This window comes from Sus scrofa, chromosome 17 (genome assembly GCF_000003025.6).
Source record: "Sus scrofa isolate TJ Tabasco breed Duroc chromosome 17, Sscrofa11.1, whole genome shotgun sequence".
Lineage (NCBI taxonomy): Eukaryota > Metazoa > Chordata > Mammalia > Artiodactyla > Suidae > Sus > Sus scrofa.
In genome coordinates, this window is record NC_010459.5 from 44,919,034 (window position 1) to 44,946,258 (window position 27,225).

At 41.3% G+C, this 27,225-nt stretch overlaps 1 protein-coding gene across 13 annotated transcripts in view; it reads right to left on the minus strand.

Annotated features, from left to right (window-relative positions):
- The window catches only part of PTPRT (protein tyrosine phosphatase, receptor type T), a 1,163,284-nt gene that overhangs the window by 201,495 nt on the left and 934,564 nt on the right, over positions 1 to 27,225 (minus strand). For all 13 annotated transcript variants that reach the window (XM_021078123.1, XM_021078122.1, XM_021078115.1 and 10 more), the window contains exon 13: positions 8,288 to 8,324. In XM_021078123.1, coding sequence (XP_020933782.1) covers positions 8,288 to 8,324 — 37 coding nt within the window. The remainder of the gene's footprint in view (positions 1 to 8,287; positions 8,325 to 27,225) is intronic.

Below are 27,225 nucleotides of genomic sequence, written 5' to 3' on the forward strand. Positions count from 1 at the left end.
GAGTCTGCAGAGCCAGCTGTGTTCCCTTGAAGGCTGGTGCCAGAGATGGGAGGGCTGCTGCCTCTTGGCAGCCAGAGAAGTTCCAATGGGAAGAGGGTGGACAGGCAAGTACCTGATGGACCCTAACTGGGGCAGAGCGAGGAGCAATCAGAAGAGGCAAATTTTATTTTCTGGAAGGAGAAAAGGCAGGCAGAATCGATGTGCCCCCAAAGGCTGAATGGCACAAAAAATAGGGAGCCAGTTTGGACCCATGATATTGAAGCTCTCTCCAACTGAACTGTCCAATGGTGAAAGGAGCTCCTTAGAGGAGTAGTGAGGTCCCTGTCATGATAGGCAACCAAGAGTCTGGATGGTCTTTTCATTAGTGGGGATTGTAGATCATGTAGTTGACCCCTACCTCTACCACACTTTTACTCCTACCTTCCAAGAGAACATTTTGACAAGTGGCTTGTATTTGAAAAAATGAGGCCATGGAAGGATGACCTGGTAGCCCTCCATCTATCCATCAATCCATCTAGCCATTGATCCATCCATTGACTGACTGACCGAGCTATTGATCCATTCATTTATCTATTTGTTCATTCAACATACACTATTGAGCACCAGTGTTTGTTAGGATCTGGAGACACACTGCTCAAAATAGGCATAATCCTTTCACTAACTTCACTTAGAATCTACCTGGGAGACAGCCATTCCACATGAAAGCAAACAAAAAATAGGTATATTTGCAAGTCATGATGAATGCTATGAAAAAAAGTTCATGGCACAATAAGAATGGAAAATTTTGGGGATATACATTAGACTGGGCATTGGGATGGTCTTTCTGAGAAGGTGGGGTTTCAGCTGCAATCACAAGATGTCTATCTGTTAAGCCAGATACTTTCTGGCAGATGGGACAGATGAGCAAATGTCTTGAGGTCGGAAGGAATGTGAAAGAGGAGCAGTGTGCTGGAGTGGAGTGAAAAAGCAGATGGGGAGCCTGGATGAGACTGGAGGGTAGGGAGGGGCCAGATCATGCTGGCAAGTCTGGTGGGGGCAGAGCCTGTGGGCAAGAACAAAACAGCAAAGTGAATGAGTGTATGGAGGGAGGCGGGGAAGAATTAGGTAGGAGAATCTGTGGGCAGGGGATGGAACTGGACACAGCTTCTGGAAGGGGAACTGACCACTCTGGTTCTAGAATTGAGCCTCTAGATTCAGTTCCATTTCCCTGCTGGTGGCTTAGAGAGACCTGGACAGTTTCTGGAAGGAGAACTGACAACTCTGGTTCCAGAACTGAGCCTTAAGGTTCAGTTCCATTTCCCCACTGCCTGCTCTGGTCCAGCCAGGAAGGCATGCACCGAGGTACTGGGTACCTCCTTCAACCACTGCAGCCCAGGGCATCTTCCACAGATGGGATTATCAGCTTTTATGGAAAGGGTTGTTTTGTCTCCCACATGAACTTTAGCACCTTGGAAGCCTAAGTCTCTCACCTCAAATTTTCACATGCTCTGTTTTCCCAAACCTGTGTAGTTTACATCTTCAAACCAGTTCCTACAGGGAGCCCAGCCCCCCAATCTTTCAAATGCATAGTAAACATGATTTAATGGGTTTAAGTGCACCTTCCTCTTACTTATCCTTTCTCACAGCTACTGTTTTAACTACAAGAACAAAACTCAGCTTCTAAATGGATCTTTTTCTTCTCCCTGACTCACTACCCTCTCTTCAAAGTCTAAATAATAGTTCTCTATTTCCAAACCCAACCTGCATGTCTGTTTCCCCACTGGTTGGGTTTTCTCTATATAGCTCTGAGCAGACTCCCAGAGCTAGAGTGTGCCAAGCAAAGGGCTTCTGAAATGTTCTTTTAGCTCTTGAACTTGAGACAATTCCATTAGCTTTTTGCTATCCCTCAACCTGAAGATGTAACACATCCTCCATATGATAAGCCCTGTGGTGGATGCTGTTGGGGCCACATTCAGATCCCCTTTTTAAGGTGATGTAACATCTCTCAGCTGCCAGAAGCGTGGAGGCTAAGCCTGTGACTCAGAGGCTTCAGAGGCTTGTGCAAGGCTCTGGGTACCTCTTCCCCCAGGAGCTACCAGAGAGATCTCCTTAGAAGGGAAGGGAAGGGACGATTACTGACTGTTACTGTGGATGGACGTAGAAATTGTTTGTTTGTTTGTTTTTTACTTTTTAGGGTCACACGTGCAGCATATGGACGTACCCAGGCTAGGGGTCAAATTGGAGCTGCAGCTGCTGGCCCACACCACAGCCACAGCAATGCAGGCTCCAAGCCGAGTTGGCAACCTACACCATGGCCACGCCAGATCCTGAGCCCACTGAGTGGGGCCAGGGATCAGACCCACATCCTCATGGATTCTAGCTGGGTTTGTTACAGCTGAGCCACAACAGGAACTCCGAAATTCTGGTTTTCTTGCCTCAAAGCAGAACAACTTTGGAGAACGTGACACACACCTCGATCTAGCCCAGACATAACTTTATCTGAGAATAGAGTCTTGCTCAGGCTTTTCCCTCTTGCACTTAGAGATTTCTTCCAAGAGCCCTCCCTCAATACATCACAGGTAACCCAAATCCCTGACTCAGGCTCTGGTTCTCGGGCATCTGCCTTAAGATGCTTCCATTCTTCTGTATCTGCTCATGGATAAATTCCTCTTCCCCACTAGGGTTGAATTCCTTTTCCGATACTTCTCAATCTCCAGTCAAAGTTAAGAACTGCCAACCCCCAACTGAGGAATGAGGTAAAGAAGAATGTGAATCTGGAACAGTGCACGCATGCCCCCTACCCATGAAAAAGACTCCCTTCCAGGCTTTTGAGATGAGCCTGTCCCAACCCCAGAGTCAACCCTTCTACCAGCCAGTACCAAACTTCCACCCCACAGTCCCTTAGCACTGCCTTCACTTGGAGGTTCTGCCCTGGCTCTAGAAATGAATACTGCCCCCTGGTGGTGTGTGAATCCACCACCATCCTCTCTAGACACAGGGCACTTGGTTCTTCCAGTGGCACTTTTATGGGAGTGAGGTCCTGAGTCAGCTGGCTTCTCAGAAGCCACCCTTGCTCTGGATAGGACTCAACTCCCAGTGGTGGCTGAGAAGGGGCAGTGACAAGACTGGGGGCATAAAGACTCTCACGCTGCACCTGTCCCAGAGGAGTGAGCCCCAGGGGGTGTCTCAGGCACTGGCCCATAACTCCTGGGGCTTTAGCTCTGCTGCCACCCATCTTCGCTCAGTACGTCTCAGTTCTCTTTAGAGGCGCTGATCACCACCACGACTCCACCATTATCTGCTACAATCCTTCACTTGATGTCAGTTTCCATGGAGACCGTGAGCATCCTGAGGACAGGACGCACACCCGCTGGTTCATTGCAAGATCCCCAGTTTCTTTCAAGGTGCCTGGCTCATGGGTGCTCAATGAGATGATAGTTGTCGATAATAATTTTTCAAAATTTCCAACACAATTTGCAGTAAATAAAAACACGTTTGGAATTCCTGCCAGCTGTGCCGTAGGTCACGGACGCAGCTCAAATTTGATCCCTGGCCCAGGAAATTCCATGTGCCATGGATGCAGTCAAAAAAGGAAAAATAAATAAATAAAGCCCAAACCCCAAAACCAGAGAGGCACTAAGATTGTTAAAAAAAAAATAAAACAAAACACGTTTATGTTTATGATATCATTTGATCCTCACAGCAGACTGGGTGGTCCAGGTCTTGCTGTGCAGAGCTGGCTTGCATCAACTTGCCAGAGGAGTGTTGCTCAACATTCAGAACTTTTTATTTCTTTATGCTTTTTAGGGCCGCACCCACAGCATATGGAAGTTCCCAGGCCAGGGGTTGAATTGGAGCTGCAGCTGCTGGCCTATGCCACAGCCACGCAATGTGGGATCCAAGCCTTGTCTGCAAACTACACCACAGCTCACGGCAACGCTGGATCCTTAACCCACTAAGCAAGACCAGGGATGGAACCTGCATCCTCATGGATACTGTCAGTTCATTACTGCTGAGCCGCAGCAGGAAATCCACATTCAGGACTTTTTTGTCAGCCCAGTGTTAAACTAGTGATAACTTGATATTGGGTTTGTAGGGATGTTTACACCCTGGAGATGGACAGAGACTACAAATAAGGGCCTTTCTTTTCCAAAGAGCAGGTTTATCAGCAAACCACTGGCAGCAGGTATGTTCAAAACTGTTCTGTGAATGGGTAGGTGGGGATCACTTTAAATGCGGTGCTGCTGAGTTTCAGGAGGAGGGGCGAGACCCTCAAGGTCTCTGAGCCTTGCTGCAGCGAGATGCTGACTTCCAATGCACATCCTCATCCCAGCAGGCATTTTTCAGGGGTCAGCTCTGTGCCAGGAACTTCCTGCCACAGCAAAAGGTGATTGGGAATTAGTGGGTAGGACCAAGCCGTTCCTCATCAGAGCCCCTCGTGCAAAACAGCCCAGGGCCTGCTCAGCCCTGGATGCTCTATCATGTGGGGTCTGAGGAGGGTCTTGCAGCCAGAGACCTGGCATCTGGTGTACAGGGGAAGCCTGCTGTGTTCACTGCCTGCCTGGGGCTCCTTCCACAGAACCCACAGCTCCTCCATCTGGGGTGGCCTCCCTTAGCTTCCAAAGGGAACAGGAGCCAAATCTGGACCTGAGCCCACTTCCAGGGCCCCTTCCTGCTCCTTGCACAGTCCTAAACGCTACTGGGATCACACTGAATGGTGAAGAGTTGGAGGCGCCAGTGGGGACCATGTGGACAGGGCCCCTAAATGCAGGGGGCCAGTTATGGGTTGAACTATGTTCCCCCCAAAGTCATATGTTAATACCCTAAGCTGAGGCTGTGACCGTATTTGGTAATAGGGCCCTTGGAGAGGTAATTAGTTAAGTTAGGATGGGGTCCTACTGGAGTCACCTGGCTCCCAATCCAATATAATTGGTGTCCTTGTAGAAAGGAGGAATTTGGACAGACATGCACAGAGGGAGAATGTCATGCAAAGACGAAGGCAGAGAACGGGGGCGGGGTGAGAGTTCTGCAGGCCAGGAAATGCCAAAGACAGCCTGTAGAACACCAGGAGCTGGAGGAGGGGCACGCAGCAGACTCTCCCTTGCAGCCCTCTAGGGCACTGACCCTGCTGACATTTGGACTTCTTTTTTGTTGTTGTTTTTTTTTTTTGCTTGTTAGGGATGCACTCGTGGCATATTGAGGTTCCCAGGCTAGGGGTCAAATCAGAGCTGTAGCCGCCAGCCTACGCCAAAAGCACAGCAACACAGGATCCGAGCCTCGTCTGTGACCTACACCACAGCTCAGGGCAATGCTGTATCCTTAACCCACTGAGCAAGGTGGGGAATTGAACCCACAACCTCATGGTTCCTAGTCAGATTCGTTTCTGCTGCGCCATGACAGGAACTCCCCAACCTTGGACTTCTGATCTAAATTTAGTTGTGTAAGCTACTTAAGGTAGTGGAACTCTGGTACAGCTACCACTGAAAATTAATACAGGTCCCTTGCTTTGCAAACCTCCAAACTGGGCAGCACTTAATTAAAGGTTGAGTGACCAACCATGACCTTACAGACAGAGAAGGGTTAGAGCCACACACTGGAGCCAGGGAGCATCTAATAGAGGATACACTGGGTTGCTGGTCTGGTCAGAATGACCCTGGACCACTCAGGGCTGTTCTCTTCTGAGTGGCAGCTGTCAATTCCACTGGACCCACACAGCTGACCACAGACACTTTCTAGGGTCACCAGGTCAGGGATGGGACATCAGCACCTTGCTTCATCTCCAGGGCACTGGCCTTGAGCCTGCCCACATGATCACACTCCAGAGACTGGCTGCCAGCTGGCAGACCCGTGAGGAAGGTACCACAATGGCAGAAAGGTGGAGGGACAGACCGGGAGGGAGACAGATGGCCGTGGAATCTGCTGCTAGGACTTCATATAGCCCTAACGCCAGCAGGACTCCTACTACCATATTTTCCTCTAATAAAAAGAGTGGTATTTTCAGCAAACCCTCCGAGAGGGAAATCTGATTCATGTCGTCAGGGAAGGGATGGGTCAAATATTGATTCCTGGACTTAATCCTTGATACAAAGTCCTCACTCACAGACAGTGAATTTAGACAGGGTTCTCCTTCAGTTGAGCCTGGGTGCTCCAAGGGAAATGCCAGGTACAGAGCAGACAGGAGCCAACCATGGTTTTCCCTCCCTTTGCCTTTTCTGTGCACATCTGCTTCTCTGAGGTGCTGAAGCAGATAATGCCCTGAACCGCAGGAGACAGGTGCTCAGCACGATCCAGCTTGCTGCCCCACTGCCAAGTGCTGCTAGAGCCTGCTTCTCCTGGTAGGAGGGGCAGCCGTCACTGCACCAGAAAACAAGGACGTGGAGGCTTAGATCCACCTCTGACTCCTGATTCTCCTCTGAGCCCTGCCTGGGTGTGGCCAGCTGGACATTCACCCTCATTCATACATTCCTATCACTTCCTGTACCACACAACACACTCCAGTAGAGGAAGGTTGGAACCTCAACATCAAACAAGAGGAGACATCCCTTCTGCTAAAGGGAGGCTGGTTCTTTAGAGCCCACTGCAATTCTGCAGATCAGAAATGCAGCTCTGGAGAAGCGTGGTATGGTGGGCTTGGTCTCTATAAAGACAGTGGGCTCTGAAATTGCCAGGAAAGTATACTTTTCAATATTCTCTCTCCAAGTTCCTATATAGACTGTTGCCAGGCCAGTTGTATGTTCCCAATTCCCAGTTCAGAAAATACCATCCAACAAACTACCCTTTAGGAGGGCTTCCGTCCTAGACGGTGTCCTTAGAACCCCACACACCCTGTGCAGCGGGGAGCAATGCCATCACCTCCTCCCTCGTCAAGGAAGCTAGAGGGCAGCCAGAGGCACCGTCGCAGGGAAGGTTTCCCTGTGTATTTCCTTCCCTTGCCTGGCTGCCTGCTGAAGCGGATGCTGCAGACAACCTGCGGTCCCGCTTGGGACCAGAACTCTAATGCGACCCAATGGATGCGGTTCCTCTTTTTAGATTATCTGTTTTCTTCAGTGGAAAAGTCTGCCAAAGCCCAGAATTTGTGTCCCTTTTGTTTGCAGGCCATCCTTTCTCCTTGCCTCACAAAGAGTACTTCATCTCTCTCTGTCCCCAAGCCCAAGTTCCCAAGACAGAACAAGCTAGAAACATGCCGACCTCTCATGACTTATGTGAAATCGGAGTGAGTTCTTATCACAGTGAGCCCTTAGGGCCTCTGTTTTTTTCTCCCTGCCTCTTCCCTTCTCTGCCCACAGATTAATGTGATTTTCTCCAAAGTTGTAAAAGTCATGTGCCATAGGTCTTATTTTGTCAAATAACCCTAAGACATTCTTCTCTCTTTTTCTCTCCCTATCTCTTCGCTTCTCCCATATGCGTGTGCTTTCTTCTGTATGTGTGTGCCTGTGTGTACATCTTCACAGGTGTATATACATGAGTCATCGTTCCTGTCTACAGCTTCTATTTATGATCATATGTCTACTCATATTTATAATTATCATCACTACGGAGGCAATCTATGAAACATACATGCAGTCCATAAATGCAGAGAATGAAAAGCAATTGCCTGATTTCGGTGGGTTTAGACAGGGAGGATGGCTGTTAAAAATACCAACTCTATAATCAAAAAGATAAACCTGATTTCTAACCATTCAACCTTGTAATAGGTTAAATGATAACAAACCATTCATTGATTTTTTTTAAAGAGTAATAAACAGAAACAAGTACCAATTGAAAGAGCCAGGCAATTCAATTATAATTAGGAAAACAAAAAGTGATGAGCCTGAACAATGCTGCCTTAGTTTTGTGGATAAGTGTTGAAAATGCCAACTACAGAACAATGCAGTGTTTGTTTTCTTCTTATCAAATGCACTAACACTAATCACCTCATTTTGAAAGCCACGTGCCAACTGAATAAAGTACAAAACAAGAACGTAGGTCTAGGAGACATGCAAAAACCAACAACAACAACAACAACAACAACAAACCACATAGATCCAAATACAATGAAAATATATGACAGAAGAATATTTAAGTAAATTTATATTCACCCATCCATCCATTCACCCATCCATTCATCCACTGATTAAACAAATATGTTTTCAGCTCTTCCTATGCTTTAGGCACTGTTATTAATAATACCATAATACCTAGATGCAAATGACTCCAATGAAAATAACAATTCTTTTTTGTTATTTTTTAGTCATTGTTGCCTAAAATTTCCCTGTGTGGCTAGAGGGAGAAGTACCCAAATAGCTGAAGACAGGGCAAGCCAACATACCTTTTGTAGCCAGACGAACACAGTTGATTTTGGTCTCCTGTGAACAACAAAAGTGAGACGCCAGTTAATCCATTGTGGGTTTGGTTTTTTAAGTCATATAAAAAATACATATATGCATATTTGCATATATAGGCATGCATATGTATTTTTAATTACAATTTAAAATTTGACCTTTCCACTTCCCACCCATTGGAATCACCTTTTAATTCTATTTCTTCATTTCTTTTCATACCAGGTACACATTTTGCTACTTTCCCTCCTGGCTCCCATCACAGACAGAACCACTGCACAAAATACCTCCCAGCAGAGAACAATTCTCACCATAACACTAAGTGAGGACACTGGCAGGCGGTGTGCTTCAATCAATTGCATGGGTTAGTAGATGTTACCGAGAGCATCCTTGGAAAGCTTAGTTATAAGTAAACAATGCACAGACTGAAACAGACACTTAGGCACAGCTCAGCCAGGATGAATCAAACTGCACAATTCATGTTTGAAAAGTCACTTTGGCCCAGAGATTACTGGTAGATCTTAGGGTTTCCATAGATGAGCTTGTATGGGTGTGTTTGCCTAGCAGTAGAATCTTTGCTTGGTGAGCTATCTAGTTATGGTTGGCTGTTCCTCAAGGGAACAGGATCCATAAATTTATGGTGCCGTTGGGCATGCAGTTGAGATACAGAGAGTGTGCTTAGCAAGAGAATCATTTTAGCCTATGTTACTAGGATCCTCTCCCAGGAGGTCCTAGAACCAATGGAAATTCCAGTTGACTGAATCATACCCTCAGCAACAGTCTGAACAGAGCACATCAAATGAAAAATGAAGGGCAAAGGACACAAGCATGTGAATCTTAAGCATCTAATGTCAGGAATTCCCATCACGGCTCAGTGGTTTACGAACCCAACCAGGATCCATGAGGACTGAGGTTCAATTCCTGGCCTCCCTCAGTGGGTTAAGGATCCGGCATTGCCATGAGCTGCAGTATAGGTTGTAGACACGGCTCAGATCCTGCATTGCTGTGGCTATGGTGTAGGCCATCAGATACAGCTCCAATTCGACCCCTCGCCTGGGAACTTCCATATGCCTCAGGCACAGCCCTAAGAAAAGACCAAAAAGAATAATACCTGTCTTGCTATTGCTCACTCACAAGGAATTGCTACATTTCAGAGGGGCTTGGGTCAGTCAGGGTTATGATCTACATCTAGTAATAAAACCTGTAAAATTCAGTGGCTAAAAACAGCACAGGTTTATTTCCCACTCAAACAATGTGTCCAAGTAGGTGTATGGTTGGGTTTAAGTGAATAGAGGTTGCTGTATAATCTATCCACCGTAGTCACTTAAAGACTGAGGCTGGTACCTCTATTTTAATATAAGACTTCGGTGTTCACTGAGGCAGGAGAAAAGGATGATGAAGTGTTAAGCCCTGGTGACTAAATGCTTGGTATCAGAAGTAACACTTTTGCTTTGACTCAGGTTTCATCAGCTACAGCCAGTCACAGGACCATGCCTGACTTCAGTGAGGCTAGAAATGGAGTCCTGCATGCACCAGAATAGAAGCAATGATAATGTCTACAGCAGAGTTTCTTTTATCCATGTACACCTCTGAACACTAGGAATTGTCACCTCTAGTCGACCTAAGCATGACTCCCCTGTGGTTTTGATTCTGTTCTGCAGACCACAGAAAGTTTGCCCTTGCTTATGCAGGAAAGATGTTTGGATATGGAAAGACAAGACAGTTCTCAGGTTTGTTAATATTCTTCTTCAACAATATGATAAGAGTTCAAGTCCCTTGAAATAAACTAACTACTTGTCCCAGGACATCCTCCAGTTTATCCCTCTTAATGAGAAGGGACTAGAACATGAAGCAGCCGTGTATGGTACCTAGATTATCACTATTTTCTATTTTTCTTACTTACATTGGGCTTCTTTTAATATAGCCAATATTCTGGTTTTTTATTGATCATGATGAAGAGGCCATCAATCTCTTCCCACCAAACTCTGTATATATGCCTGCTTCAATATATATAAATGTGATCGTACTATGTATGGAACCCAAGTACAAAGTCATATATGCCACAACGGACTTCTATCATCTTTGACCTAATGACTACAATCTATCATTATATTCGTAACTGTCTGCAAGTGTTAGGACATCATTTTTTTTCGAACTTTATCCAGATCAATAATATAAATAGCAACCTGAAAATTGCCAATAGCGAAATATCAGTACTAGGATCCTTCTTCCAGACTGGCATTTATCTGCTCGCCAGAACCTGTGGTTGGTTATCTAACAAATTACTTATATCCTCAACTACGTATGCACTCAGATCCAACTGCTGTATTTTTCCACAAAATAGCTTGAGCATAGGGTCAAATTCACTTCAGATACTAATGCTCTGTCTACTGCATTTCCCCAATCAGCCCAAGAACCATTCTAAAGAAAGAAGGTTGAGCTGACATGACTTGTTCCTTGGAACAAGTGTTTCCTTTTCTTTCTTTTCATATGCTGAACGTGTTCCTTTTAAAAACAAATAATTGTTTTATTTTTTTAATGGAAAATGCAGAATGTTAAAAGATCATGACATACTATGATTCAAATACATGAAGTATTCATTTGAAGTGTGCTGTATCTCAAGAAAGAGGGTTTTTTTTAAAGAACATATCCAGAAGAGAGAAAGAAGGAAGATTTAAAAAAGAAGTGGATGCTAGTCAGATTCATTAACCACTGAGCCACAACGGGAACTATTGCCTTTGGAATGGATAAGCAATGAGATCCTGCTGTATAGCACTGGGAACTATGTCTAGTCACTTATGATGGAGCATGATAATGTGAGAAAAAAGAATGTATACATGTATGTATAACTGGGTCACCTTGCTGTACAGTAGAAAACTGACAGAACACTGTGAACCAGCTACAATGGAAAAAATAAAAATCACTATAAATGGGAAAAATAATTTAAAAAATAAATAAAAATAAAAAAGAAGTGGAACTCTCTAAATAAGATGCCAAAAGAGCTCAAGTTACACATGAGTTAAAACTTGAAAATGATGATAAAAGTGATCAAACTAGTGTTTGTTTGTCTGGTTTCATGTTAGGAGATAGAGCAAAATCCTTACACTCCTGCTTCCATGTCTGCTTTTTAGTTTAAAGCATCAATGAACTGAACCCTGAGATAGTTAAGGAAAGAATGCCATCCAGAGAATGGAGAGATGATGTTGAGTGAGAGGTGCCAGGAGATCAGAAGGATCTCCAATTTCGTATTCACACAAAGAAAAAACAATATTTTGCAAGCATCATATCCGGAACCTTAGCAATTCTGTCCACGATTACTAAATACAGCAATGGGCAAGAATTTGGTGAGGACTTCATGGCTGGGGGGGTAATCTGTAAACACAAGTCTAGACTTTAAGGACAGTCAGTCTAATCTCTTTATATCTAAGGATTTATTCTTATGGAATAACCTTACATGTAGAAGCTTTATACTCAAAGATGTGGGTTCCAGTATTCTTTGTAAAAGTAAAAACGAAAAGCAACATGCATGTAAAACCCTATATTCGTGGCAAAGAAAGTGGAGGTCTGTCCACACAGTGCAATTTTATGAAGCTGTTCGCAATGATTATGAAGGCCATGTAAAAACATGGACTAAAGCATGTAAGAAAATACTAGATGAATAAAGCAGTTTTTAAATTACAACTAAAAAAAATAAATTACAGCTAACATGCAATTCTAAGCATTACAAAAAAAAAAAAAATCAGTCCTAAAGGAAATATACTAAGTCTTAAAAATGGTTGCACCGGAGTTCTCATGGTGGTGCTGTGGAAACAAATCCAACTAGTATCCACATGGATGCGGGTTCAATCCCTCGCCTCCCTCAGTGGGTTGGCGATCTAGCATTGCCATGACCTGTGGCGTAGGCCAGCAGCTGTAGCTCCAGTTCGACCCCTAGCCTGGGAACTTCCTGCTGTAGGTGAAGCCCTAAAAAGCAAAAAAGCAAAAAAAAAAAAAAAAAAAAAAAAAAAGTTGCACAATGAATTTGACCTGTAACTGTAACATACAAACATACTAACCTTAATCTTAGTATGGGCAAATCTGCTAATCTTAAATAGAGTCTGCCATTTTTTTCCACAAAGTGAACACACACTTTTAACTAGGACCCAATCAAAACACCCAACGTTACCAAACCTCAGAAATAGACTTCATGCTCCCTCTGGGTCCCTTCGTCCCTGCAAAGGTGAAGGCTAAGGTGTCTTTTGTGGGAATGTTCTCTTTAAAATGTGTTACATAAAAGCGACTATTGGTCAGTCACAATGGTTTATTCTACTGCCCTTTCTTCCTCACTGAGTCAGTCATTCATGAGAACGTTCCAGTTCTTAGAATCATCTTCCCTTCCGTAGCTGCACTCCCTAATGCCCCGCTAGCTATTAAACTTTTTGCTATCATCTAGGGCTCATTTCTGATTATGCTGACTTCTTCCCAGCTCTGACAAACATGACACTGACACATCCGCTCTCTCCCAAGTTCCTGACATCTCCAATTCCATAACCAATTTGTCTCAGTTGCTTAGAACCAGGTGCAGAAGGACAAAGTTCTGAGTCACTCTCTTGATCTGCTAGGTGACTGAACTGTTAGCAAGCAAGTCAGGAACATGCCGGCTATTCTGCATCCTATCATACGGGAAGCCTAGCCTGTATGCATTTACCCAAAGTCCCCCAGTGGTTTGGAAAAAAGAAATGAGTACTTTCCTTGTGTCAAAATTCTATAAGGCTTTGGGAAAAGGAAAAGCATTTGATGTATATTCTAGTCTATGTCTGCCATAAAATTTCATGTCCCTATTATTTTAACCTCACTCACATACCACTTTTCCCACTCTAGACTTGCAAATCTGCTCATAGGCATATATCACCTCGGGGTAGAATATAATGTCCTAACTGTTGCGCTTCTGTTGAGACCTGCTTCAATCAAATGACAGAGGAAGGGATGGAGAAGGCCACTTTGGTAGGCAGGATATTCTAAGGTTGCTTCTAGTTCTCAAATGCTGAGTCTGGTTTTGGTTACTGGAAATCCCTGCTCTTTCAGGATTCTGTCTTCATAATATCACACCTCATAACACACTATCCACTTCATAACAAATGCCTCACGATCTATACCTACTTACCTACTTATAACCCCCATTTAGAGACGAGGCCAAGACTGACTCATTCATTCATCCACTTATCCATCCATCCTTCAACTATTTACTGAAAGTACAGACTATCTATTGCAAGACTTACAGTAGCGTCTGTTTATTATCCAGAAGGACTTAGGTTCAGTTGCACTGCCAGTGTGACCAGGAAGCTCCAGTACCTTGGTAACATTCTCACTCTCCTGCCCCACTGGACTGCCCTGTTTAATTGGATGGGGACTAAACCCTGATCCCATCATTTTCAAATAGTTTTCCCAGTGAACCTAACTCATACTTTTATCTCCTCTAAGACTGAGCTGCCTCAGCTAATATGATGAGATTTAGCCCTGGCCCATAGTCTCCTACAGTTTTCCCAGTTTCCTTGGCTCATGCCTTAATTTTCCTCTAAGACTGGGACCCTCACTTCACTCTTGATTCATCTGGTCAGTCAATCAACAAATATGTATCGATAGGACCCTTACTGATCATATTGATCATTATCAAATGATCACGATGTGCCAGGCATTGTGCTGGGTTCTGATGTCACAAGAATGAGCAAAACAGATGTGGTCCCTCTTCTCACAAGCGTGCGAACATTTCTTTTCTCTTATTTGTGGCAAACACTAGATAACTATTATCAAATAAATACCTGATTACCAGGTGCAATAAACACTATGAGGAGAAGTGCTAGGTGCTATAGATGTATAAAGAAGATGACATGGGGAGTAGGTGGGAAAGAAAGAGGGTTTACTGCCTTGAGCAAGGACCACTGAACCCGCAAAATGGAAAATAAGAGGAGTTATACATATAAAGTATCAAGGAAAGGGGTCCCAGATGCAGGAAGAGATGTGCAAAGGTCTGGGAGTGGACAGGTGAAGACATAAAGAAGACATAAAGATGTCTTGTGTGTTTACATCATCATAAAGAACTGAGAAAATGATATCAGATAAAGCTAGAGGCATAAGCTTGGTCGAGCCTTATAGAGTTTTGGCCTATATTTTAAGAACAGCAAACAGCCATCAAAGAGGTTTGATCGGAAAGAATAAAATTTTCAGACTTACATTTTCTAAATTGTAGAGGCTGTTGTTGAGAGAATAGACTTAAGGTGAAAAAAAAAAATAGTTGGTGGGGAGAGTGTGTAGTACAGTCAGGCCAGGCCAGGCCATGCCAAGGGATGGTAGTGGCTTGGACCAGGAGATGGGCTGCAGAGATGCTGCCACTACCTCCCACCACTTTGGAAAGCATATTTTGGCTCTTCTTGACCCCAGAGTCTTCCTACCACCTCAGCCCCACCCCCTGCTTCCAGTACTGATACCTATTGGGCCCCTCAGTCTAGCCTCTCAACACCCGCATTGTCCCAAGACTCTCATCCACTGCACTGATCTCTAAGCTGTTGTTTGACCTCAGTGTGGCTCACCCACTTAGCATCTCAGTCCCTGAAAGCATCACTAAGAAAAAAAAAAAAGAGGAAAGTTATCTTTTCTTAAGGTACCTATTTGGAATTTTTTTTGTTAGAGTATAGTTGATTTACAGTGTTGTGTCAAGTTCTGCTATACAGAAAAATGACCCAGCATACACACACACATATACACATTCTTTTTCTCATACTATCTTCCATCATGTTCCACCTCAAGAAAGTGAATATAGTTCACTATGCTATACTGTAGGACCTCATTGCTCATCCATTCTAAATATAAATAGTTTGCATCTACCAATCCCAAACTCCCCGTCCACCCCACTTCCTCCCCTCTCCCCCTGGGAAACCACAAGCCTTCTCTCTATGTCCATGGGTCTCTTCTGTTTTGTAGATAAGTTCATTTATGTCATATTTTAGGTTCCACATATGTGACAGCATATGGTATTTGTCTTTCTTTCTGATTTACTTCATTTAGTATGAGAATCTCTAGTTGCATCCATGATGTTGCAAATGGCTTATTTATTTTTTTTTAATGTCTGAGTAGTATTCTATTGTGTATATGTATCACATCTTCTTAATCATTTGTTGATAGACATTTAGGTGGTTTCCATGACTTGGCTATTGTGAATAGTGCTGCAGTGAACATAGGGGTGCATGTATCTTTTTGAATGGAAGTTTTGTCTGGATATATGCCTAGGAGTGGGACTGCTGGATCATTTGCTAGTTCTATATTTAGTTTTCTGAGGAACCTCCATATTGTTTTCCATAGTGGTTGTAGCAATTTATATTCCCACGAACAGTGAAGGAGAGTTCCCTCTTCTCCACACCCTCTCCAGAATTTGTTATTTGCTAACTTTTTAGTGATGGCCATTTTGACTGGTGTGAGGTGGTACCTCATTGTAGTTTTGATTTGCATTTCTCTAATAATTAGTGATGTTGAGCATCTTTCAATGTGCCTACTGACTCCAAAGAAGACTATATATCTATTTAGGTCTTCTGCCCATTTTTTAAGGGCTGTACTGGCAGCATATGAAGGTTCCCAGGCTAGAGATAGAATCAGAGCTACAACTGCCATCTGTGCCACAGCCACAGCAATGCCAGATCCGAGCCGTGTCTGCAACCTACACCATAGCTCAAGGCAACGCTGGATCCTTCACCCACAGAGCAAGGCCAGGGATTGAACCCACATCCTCATGGTATTAGTCAGGTTCATTTCTGCTGTGCCACAACGGGAACTCCTGCCTGCCCATTTTTTGACTGGGTTGCTTGTTTTGTTGTTGTTGAGTTGTATGAGCTGTTCGCATATTTTAGAGACTAAGTCCTCCTCAGATGCAAAATTTGCAAAGATTTCTTCCCATTCTGTGGGCTGTCTTTTCATTTTTTAAATGGTTTCCTTTGCTGTGCAAAAGGTTTTGAGTTTAATATTAACTCCCATTGGTTTATTTTATGACAAAGGAGGCAAGAACATACAGTGGAAGAAAGATAGTCTCTTCAATAAATGGTGCTGTGAAAACTGGACAGCTACACACAAAAGAATGAAATTAGAACATTCTCTAACACTGTACACAAAAATAAACTCAAAATGGTTTAAAGACCTAAACATAAGGCCAGATACTATAAAACTCCTAGAGGAAAACACAGGCAAAATGCTCTTTGCCATAAATCACAGCAACATCTTGTTTGATTCCCCTCCTAGAATAATGACAGTAAAAACAAAAATAAACCTATTTGGAAAATTTTATTTTTCATTCTTAGAGCAAGGCTATGAGAGGAATACCACAATGCCCCTTTTTCCTTTCTTGTCATGAAATAAGATTAAATAAAATTTCCCAAGGTTACATAGACAGTGAGCCATGCAAAGTAACCTTTCAGCAAATGGCTCTCTTTTCTGAGGTATCTGTTGGCGAATACGTCTTTGCCACTGAGGTCAGATGCCCTGCTTTCTTGGCTGGTTTGCGGGCACACAGTGACGGTGGAGTACAGCAATATTTTGAAATACAGGCCAAGCAATTTGTATGAAGAAATTCTGTTTTGACCTGAAACAGGACCCTGAACAATCAGAAAGCCAGAGATGGAAAAGGGAACCAGAGTGGCGCTGAAAACTCTGAGCAGCCTGGAATCATTAGAACTAGGTCAGCTGGCAGGTTGATCCTCTGGAAAAAATGAGTGAGGAATGCCTTTTTAAGGCATGAAAGGACCAGAGTACCCTGTGAGATGTAATCTTCTAAAAGCAGGTATGCTGTAACCTGCAGTCCCTCAGTCACCACAAGAAGAGGCAAAGTAGGGAGTTTCCTGGTGGCTCAGTCGGTTAAGAATCTGACTGTGGCTCTGGTTACTGCTATGGCGCGGGTTTGATCCCTGGCCCTTTTGCATGCCATGGGCACAGCCAAACAAACAAACAAATGAACAAAAAACAACAAAAAAAGAAGAGGCAAAGTAAAGCTGCAGGAAGCAGGAGAGCTGGCTACTGGTGTCATACTCTCCTAGCTGGACAGGTGTTCATCACCCACCTTATCAGATCTTCCTGGAAAGCAGTAGGCTCTGCTTCTGGCAGCAGCCACTGCCCTGAGCCAGATGCTAAGGGACAAAACACCTAAGTAATATGCAAGTCCATTCAGAAAACTCATGATTAAACTCAAGTGCTTTTGTGTTCTCTCTCTAGATGCACACAGACTCTATTGTCTCACCTTGCCAGAGCTCTGGAATTCAACTCAATCTGATTGCCCTCAGCAAGGTCAACAAAGACATCCAGGTGGTTGACTCTAAAGGCTGTGGCTCCAACACCACCTTCCTTAATTTCTCATTAACATTAGTTGCAACTGATCCCTTTCTCTTTGACCCTTTCTTTTTCCTCTTGCCTTTTGGGTCACTCTATCCTCCAGCCTTTTCTCCCACTTCACTGTCTGTTCCTAATTCTTTTTTTAAAATTTAATGTTTAAAAATTTGGCTAGACATTTATCATCTGCTTGACCTCCAAACATTGGAGTGGTCTTACTTTTATATCCTCTTTCATCTGCATCCCAATTTTCTCACTAAGAGATTACATTTAGTTACAAGGATTTAAGTATTAAACTGTTATGATGCTCAAATTTCTATTTTTAACAGTGGTATTCCTGAGATTCAGACTCACATATCTGTTGATTTGAAGTATCTGTAATAAATTCACAGAGCTCCAAAAGATAATTCTGTTATTTGCTTCACTTCCACTCCAGGACTTATAGATCCATCAGTTTTCCCCATTTCAGTAAAATGTTACCATTTTGTTCTTGGTTTCTTAAGTGAAAAACCTAGGACTCATCCTTGATTCTTCTAGATCCTTAATTTACCACAATGAATCCATAGTCAATTTCTGCTGGCTCTTTAGTTGAAGAAAATGGAACCATCTAATATCAAATGTCCCCACATAGCCTACAAAAAAAAAAAAAAAAAACACCACAGGAAAAAAAGATGAAAATAAAGCTATACAAAATTCATAACCCCAACATCATTAAAACACAGAGACCCCTCAATACTTCATTGCCCCTGTTAGCAGAAAAGCACAGCTGCTGAATGAAATATTTCTAAGGATCTCAACATAAGGCTTTGTGGAGAGCCAGGGCTGCATGGAAAAACAACATGAAAGAGAAAAAAAAAATAAGCTAGTAGAGGTTATAAGATTTCATAAAATGATCTTCAGATAGACCAAGTTCCTATGTGTGAAAATTTTGAAACAGAATCTTTCTAGAATAAAGCACTGAGTATGTGGAAATGACATGAGACCACACATAATTCAGGGTGATAATCTTCCATAGGTATTACTTATAGGAGAAAATCAGGTAAAAGGAAGAGAGATGTGTCCTCGGGAGATTGGATAATGAATGGGAAAGAGGAAAAAGGGGAATTTTAAGACTCTGTAAATCAAAAGAGAAAAAGAGTGACAATGAGAAGTCAGAGAGCACACAGCCACCCATCCACCATGATGCAAAAAACTCAGTCACACACACATACACACACACACACACACACACACACAATCACTACCTTATCAGAATAGTGTGTTTTTGAATCTCAAATCTACAAAATGAATAAACAGAAGGAGCAAAATAAAGCTACAATATGAAGAAAACAAAAACTAAAAATCAAAACATCCCAACCAAAGAGTTCCCACTGTGCTGCAGTGGGTTAAGAACCTGACTGCAGTGGTCTTGGTTGCTGAAAAGGCACAGGTTCAATCCCCAGCTGGGCACAGTGGGTTAAGGATCTGGGGTTGCTGCAGTTGTGGCATAGGTTGTGGCTGCAGCTCAGATTCAGTCCCTGGCCTGTGAACTTCCATAGGCCATGGGTAAGGCCTTAAAAAAAAAAAAAGAATCCCAACTGATAAAATGATAAAAACCCACCCCCTCTCAAAAAAAAAAAATCACAAACCAGAAGAAAATCATAGCATAAGACTCCAAACTGAATTAAATTGCCTCAATCAACTTGGAATTAGAAATTCAAGGCTTAATAATGGAAATTTATGAGAGAACTAGGAAAAAAAAAGAGAGAACTGATTGAAATCAGAAGGAAAAAAATAGAAAGCAAAAACAAAAGTATTCAGAAATGAAGACTGAATTACAAGGTGTCCAAAGGAAGATTTTAATAAGGGGCAGAAAATTTTAATTAGTGGCAAAGAAAGAGAAAGACAACCAAGGAAATGAAAATGAGATAGAGAGAAAAGTAACAAGGGTCATTGAAAAAGTGGCTTAAAGGGAAGATAAAGAAGAGCCAATATATGTCTACTTGAAATCCCTGAGAAGATGAATGAAATAATTAAATAGGCAAAGATTTAGAACAATAATCTGAGGAAAAATTCTGGTATTACGAGATAACCTGAGCCTGCATCTTGAAAGAACTCCAAGACCTGATCAATTCCAAGATCCTAGTAAAAACTATTTAACTGAAGGAAAAAAAAAAGTCTCAAGGACTCCAGGCAAAAAAGATCAAATAATTCACAAGGGTAACAGAATTAGGCTGTCATGAGATGACTCCAAAGCAACACACAAGGCCAAGAAATACAAAGCAGCATTTTCAAGAAACTCAGAGAAAGAAATTATGAAGCAAAGACTGTACAGCTAGGCAAGTATCTTTTGATTATCAAAACTATAGAAAAACAACTTGCAACATTCAATAACTCAGAAATCCTGTACTCTTGAATCTGGAGGAATTTGCCAGAGGATGACTGGGGAAAAAAAAGATGATTGAGGAAATTTCGACAAAAGGGCTAAAGGTAAGCATTTAATATATTTAATTATAAAATATAAGACTAAAGGTAGGAACATGGTTGAAAGCAGAATATATAAATGTTATGTTTTCTTGTAAAAATAATGCAAGTAAAAATGAGAAAGAGAAGAAGCAGGGGAAGAGGAGAGTAGAGTAAGCTCACTGATTGTTATACCCACCAGAGATGAAAGTCAATGGATAGCATCAAAATCTGACAAAGCGGGAGTTCCCATTGTGGCTCAGCAGGTTAAGAACCCTAAGTTGTCTCTGTGAGGATGCAGGTTCCATCCCTGGGCTCGCTTAGTGGGTTAAGGATCTGGTTCTGACATAAGCTGCGGTGTAGGTCACCGATGTGGCTCAGATCCCACATTGCTATAGCTGTGGTGTAGGTCTGCAGTTGCAGCTCCAATTCGACCCCTAGCCTGGGAACCTCCATAGGTTGTAAAAACAAAATAAAATACAGCAATCAAAACAACCAACAGAGCAATGATGTCTATAAGATAGCAGAGTAAGTTTTCGCACTCCTTCTCCCACAGAAACATAATTCAGACAACCACCCATGGATGAGAATGCCCTTGTGGGAACTTGGAAGTCCCAAAGAAAGATCTCAGCACCCAATTGCAGCAAAAAGTCTGAGAAGAGATGCTTTAAAGATAGAAAGAAGGGCAGTTTCACTTTACACATGTCATCTGTCCCCCACAATGGCCCAGCTCAGTGCTGAGACAGACCCCATGAGAGAAGGAGCCACAGCATGAACTGCCTCCCTGGCCATGTGACATGCTGCCCAAGAGGCCCATTTCTTTTTGGTCCCAACCAGAACATTGAGGGAATCAGAACAGCCAAAGAGTGTGGGGGCAGCCAGGACCGTGGAAAAGGAAATGTAGTTTTTTGTTTGTTTTTCCTTTTATTTTCCCACTGTACAGCAAGGGATCAAGTTATCCTTACATGTATACATTACAATTACATTTTTCCCCCACCCTTTGTTCTGTTGCAACATGAGTATCTAGACAAAGTTCTCAAAGCTACTCAGCAGGATCTCCTTGTAAATCTATTCTAAGTTGTGTCTGATAAGCCCAAGCTCCCGATCCCTCCCACTCCCTCCCCCTCCCATCAGGCAGCCACAAGTCTGTTCTCCAAGTCCATGATTTTCTTTTCTGAGGAGATGTTAGATGCTGGATATTAGATTCAAGTTATAAGTGATATCATATGGTATTTGTCTTTGTCTTTCTGGCTCATTTCACTCAGTATGAGATTCTCTAGTTCCATCCATGTTGCTGCTAATGGCATGATGTCATTCATTTTTATGGCTGAGTAGTATTCCATTGTGTATATATACCACATCTTCTGAATCCAATCATCTGTCGATGGACATTTGGGCTGTTTCCATGTCCTGGCTATTGTGAATAGTGCTGCAATGAACATGCGGGTGCATGTGTCTCTTTTAAGTACAGTTTTGTCCGGATATATGCCTAAGAGTGGGATTGCGGGGTCATATGGAAGTTCTATGTATAGATTTCTAAGGTATCTACAAACTGTTCTCCAGAGTGGCTCTACCAGTTTCCATTCCCACCAACAGTGCAGGAGGGTTCCCTTTTCTCCACAGCCCCTCCAGCACTTGTTATTTGTGGATTTCTTAATGATGGCCATTCTGACTGGTGTGAGGTGGTATCTCATGGTGGTTTTGATTTGCATTTCTCTTATAATCAATGATGTTGAGCATTTTTCATCAATATCATTGATGAATATAGATGCAAAAATTCTCAACAAAATCTTAGCCAGCTGAATCCAACAACATATCAAAAAAATATAACACCATGACCAGGTAGGGTTCATCCCAGGTTCACAAGGATGGTCCAACATATGCAAATCAATCAACATCATACACCACATTAACAAAAAAAAGTCAAAAATCATATGATCATCTCAATAGATGCAGAAAAAGCATTTGACAAAGTCCAACATCCATTCATGATCAAGACCCTCGCCAAAGTGGGTATAGAGGGAACATTCCTGAATATAATCAAAGCCATTTATGATAAACCCACAGCAGATATAATACTCAATGGGGAAAAACTGAAAGCCTTCTCACTCAAATCTGGAACAAGACAGGGATGCCCACTCTCACCTCTGCTCTTCAACATAGTTTTGGAAGTCCTAGCCACAGCAATTAGACAAACAAAAGAAATAAAAGGCATCCATATAGGAAGAGAAGAGATCAAACTGTCACTGTATGCAGATGACATGATACTATACATAGAAAACCCTAAGGACTCAACCCCAAAACTCCTTGAACTGATTAATAAATTCAGCAAAGTAGCAGGATATAAGATTAACATTCAGAAGTCAGTTGCATTTCTGTATTCCAGCAATGAAATATTAGAAAAGGAATACAAAAATACGATACCTTTTAAAATTGTACCTCACAAAATCAAATACCTCAGAATACACCTGACTAAAGAGGTAAAGGACCTATATGCCGAGAACTATAAAACTTTAATCAAAGAAATCAAAGAAGATGTAAAGAAATGGAAAGATATTCCATGTTCCTGGATTGGAAAAATCAATATTGTAAAAATGGCCATACTACCCAAAGCAATCTACAGATTCAATGCAATCCCTATCAAATTACCCATGACATTTTCCACAGAACCAGAACAAACAATCCAAAAATGTATATGGAACAACAAAAGACCCAGAATTGCCAAAGCAATCCTGAGAAACAAAAACCAAGCAGGAGGCATAACTCTCCCAGACTTCAAGAAATACTACAAAGCCACAGTCATCAAAACAGTGTGGTACTGGTATCAAAACAGACAGACAGACCAATGGAACAGAATAGAGAACCCGGAAATAAACCCTGACACCTATGGTCAATTAATCTTTGACAAGGGAGGCAAGAACATAAAATGGGAAAAAGAAAGTCTATTCAGCAAGCATCGCTGGGAAACCTGGACAGCTGCATGCAAAGCAATGAAATTAGAACACACCCTCACACCATGCACAAAAATAAACTCCAAATGGCTGAAAGACTTAAATATACGACAGGACACCATCAAACTCCTAGAAGAAAACATAGGCAAAACACTCTCTGACATCAACATCATGAATATTTTCTCAGGTCAGTCTCCCAAAGCAATAGAAATTAGAGCAAAAATAAACCCATGGGACCTAATCATACAGACAAGCTTTTGCACAGCAAAGGAAACCAAAAAGAAAACAAAAAGACAACTTACAGAATGGGAGAAAATAGTTTCAAATGATGCAACTGACAAAGGCTTACTCTCTAGAATATATAAACAACTTATTTAGCCCAACAGCAAAAAAGCCAATCAATGGAAAAATGGGCAGAAGACCTGAATAGACTGTTCTCAAAGGAAGATATACAGATGGCCAGCAAACACATGAGAAAATGTAGTTTTTATAGCCCATGGGCTGTTACTGAGACTTAAAAAGAAGAGAAGAATGTCAATTGCGAGAACATGGATGAGCTGGGAGGAATTAGGCTAAGTGAAAGAAGCCAGATACAGAAAGACCAACCCTTTATGATCCCATTTAGATGTAGAATCTGGAATAGTAGAACACATAAAAGCAGGAAGCCAAGTGGTGGTTGTCAGGGGCCAGACAGGAGAAAAGGGGAAACGTTGGCCCAAGAGTTATGCAGTTTGATTAAGTTCTGGAGATTTGTAGTTATTGTTCTTTTCATTTGTTTGTTTGTTTTAGGGTCACACCTGCGGCGTAGGGAAGTTCCCAGGCTAGGGTTCCAATCGGAGCTGCAGCTGCCCGCCCACACCACAGCCATAGCAACGCCAGATCCGAGTCACATCTGCAACCTACACTTCCAGCTGGCGGCCATGCCAGATCCTTTAACCCACTGAGCAGGGCCAGGGATCCAACTCGCATCCTCATGAATACTAGTTGGGTTCGTAACCCAGAGCCACAATGGGAACTCCTGTGATTGTTGTTCTTTATACTTGAAATTTGCTCAGAGAATAGCTCTTAAGTGTCCTTACTCCACACAATGGTAACTGAGAGGTAATGACTGTGTTAATTAGCTGATGATGGCAATCATTTCACTATGGAAGGAAGAGGGAAGGGACAAATTAGGGGTATGGGATTAACAGATACAAACTACTATGTATAAAACAGATAAGCAACAAGGATATAGTGTATAGCGCTGGGAATCATAGCTATTATCTTGTAATAACAGAGCATAATCTCCAAAAATCACTATGCTGTACACCTGGAACTAATATAACACAATAAATCAACTGTACTTCCCCAAAACCTAAAACAAACCAAAAAAACCCCATCACAATGTATACCTTAACTATACATAAATTTATTTGCTAATTACATCTCAGTGATGCTAGAAATAATACTGATGGGAAGAGGTTAAATAAGTACAGAAGGGATAAAAGTCATTAAACATTTAAGAACAAAGAGAACTACTAGAACAAAAACATAAACCCTTCTAAATATCAAAAGAAATTTTAAGATAAAAGTAAGGAAGACACATCAGTAAGTATTACAAAACTAATGCAGTGAATTATGATATCAAGAAGATATTCAGTGTTGAGACCAAATATATCAATCACATCAACAAACGTGAATGGGCTGAACATTCACACTTAACATGAAAAAGATTTCAAAATGTCTCATAAAGGAAGACTCAACTATCTTCTATATATAGAGGTCATACCTAAAAGTAATTCCAAAAAAGCCACCAATAAAGGAATGGGAGAAACTACTAATGGCAAAAAAAAAAAAAAGCAAGCAGTAGCAGCAATCCTAACAATCCTAACAGACAGAGTAGAATGTAATTTAAAAAGTATTAAATATAACAAAGGACATTTTAAAATGCTAAACCCACAACTAACAAGAAATGTAACAGGTATGAATATTTATGCACCCAAAGCCACAATGATCACCTTAGGCAGTAGTAACTATGGGAGATACAAGAACAGAAGACTTTTGTCAGTATAAGTCAGATCAAGCAGCAGAAACAAAAACAAAAACAAATAGGCAAGAATACAGGAGATCTAAAATACTTACGCAGATTTTACAGATATGTACCAAAGCCTACAGCTTGATAATAGAGAAAAGCCTTCTTATGAGCTTCGGAAACATTCAGAAAAACTTAGCATATACTAGCTAATTAAGAAAGCATTGCTCTGCTGAATAAAGTAGCAATATTATGAGAAAGATTCAATGGTTACAATATAACAAAATGAGAAATTATTAAGAATATATATAATGAAGTAGGTCCTTCCATCTGGAAATTGACAAAATAATTTTGTTTGGCCAACTTCTGGATGAAAGGGGAAGTTGTAAAGAAAAATTTCAGTATTTTTTAACAAAATAATGAAAATTCTACACATTACAATCTGTGAAAAACATTTAAAGCAGTGACTAGACAGAAGTATATTGGTAAAATAAGAGAATGAAAAATAGTAACTAAATTTCCAGCACCAACATCTAGAAAAGAAACAAAAAAAAAATGAGCAGAAAAAGGACTACGGAAGTGAACAATAAAGGCAGAAGCAGAAATTATTGAAGTAGAGAAGAGAAAAACAGCAGAAAAAGGGGAAAAGAGTAGAAGCACCAATATACAAAAGACGAAAGAATAAAAGGGAAATGACCATTGAAAAAGAAGAAACTTAAAAATGAGACTACTTTTCAGATGTCTGAAAATAATTTTGACAAGCCAAGTGGAATTAATAATTTTCTAGGAAAGTATAGCTTATAAAATCTAATTTTAAAGACAAACAAAATAAATAGAGGAAGACGTTAAAGGACTATCCTATAAAGAAAATACCATGCTGAAATGTTTTCACAGGCAATTTCTATCAGACTTTTAAAGACAAGATAGTACTGGCATAAATTGCTCTCTAGCATGGAAAATGATGAAAAACGTTCTCATTTTTAAATGAAACCAGCATATAGTGTAATATTGACACCTAAACTTAGTGAAGAAAATTCAAAAAAAAAAAAAGGAAGGGAGAAATTTTACACCAATTTTACTTTTGAATGTGTAAAACTGTTATATAAAATGTTGATGAACAGAATCTAACACTGAAATGAGAAAAATAAAATACCATGATCAGGTGGCATATATTCCAGAAATGCAAAGTTGATTAGAACAGTGGGTCTGTTCACATAATATGTCATTTTAGTGGATCAAAGGAGAAAATCATGTTATCTCTATTAGTGCAGAAAAAGCATTTGACACAATTTAACACCCATTCCCAATTAAAAGAGAAAATTCAAGAAAATAGGAATTGATTAATACTTTCATAACATGATAAAATATATATCTGAGCTCTAAAATCATCATCTTAATGGAAATCTAGTAAAGGTACTGTCACTAAGATTAAGAACAAGAGCGGGATGTCCTTTATTTACGCTCTTCTTTTTATCATATTGGAAGTGCAATTAGATAAAAGGAATCAATTAGAGGCATACAAATTGGAAAATAAACTTTAAAGTATCTGTAGATGATACAAGAGTATATCTGAAAATCCTTAGAGAGTCAATGATAAAAGGTGGCAAGATATAAAATTAACATACAAAGTGAATAGTAACCATATATACAACCAATCATGGCAGCAAATCCCATTCACAAGCAACAAAGATTAAATACTTGGTATTAAAAAGCTTATGTTAATAAAACTTTAAAACACCCCCAAAAGACATAAAAGTAGACTCGAACAAATAGAAAGATGCCCTCTGTTCTCAATTAGGATAATACAACATTTTAAAGATGTCAGTTCACCCTAATTAATGGATAAATTTAACGCAATCCCTGTAAAACTACTAATAGGTTTTTTTATGGCACTGGACAAGTTGACGCTAAAGCTTATATGAAAAAAAAAATGAACACAGGAGAAGAAGGAGGAAGTCACTGGAAGAAAAAATCCAGGTGGGAGGACTCTCCCTATCAGCTATCAAGGCATAGAGCCTTTATACTGGAAACTATGAAGTGCTAGTGCCTAAATAGACAAACAGGCTGATGAAACAGAATTTATGGATTTTCCAGAAAAAGACACAAGAATGTATACAAATTTAAAATATGAGAAAAGAGGCATCTCAAATTATTGAGACAAATTATTGGGGCAAAGACGGAT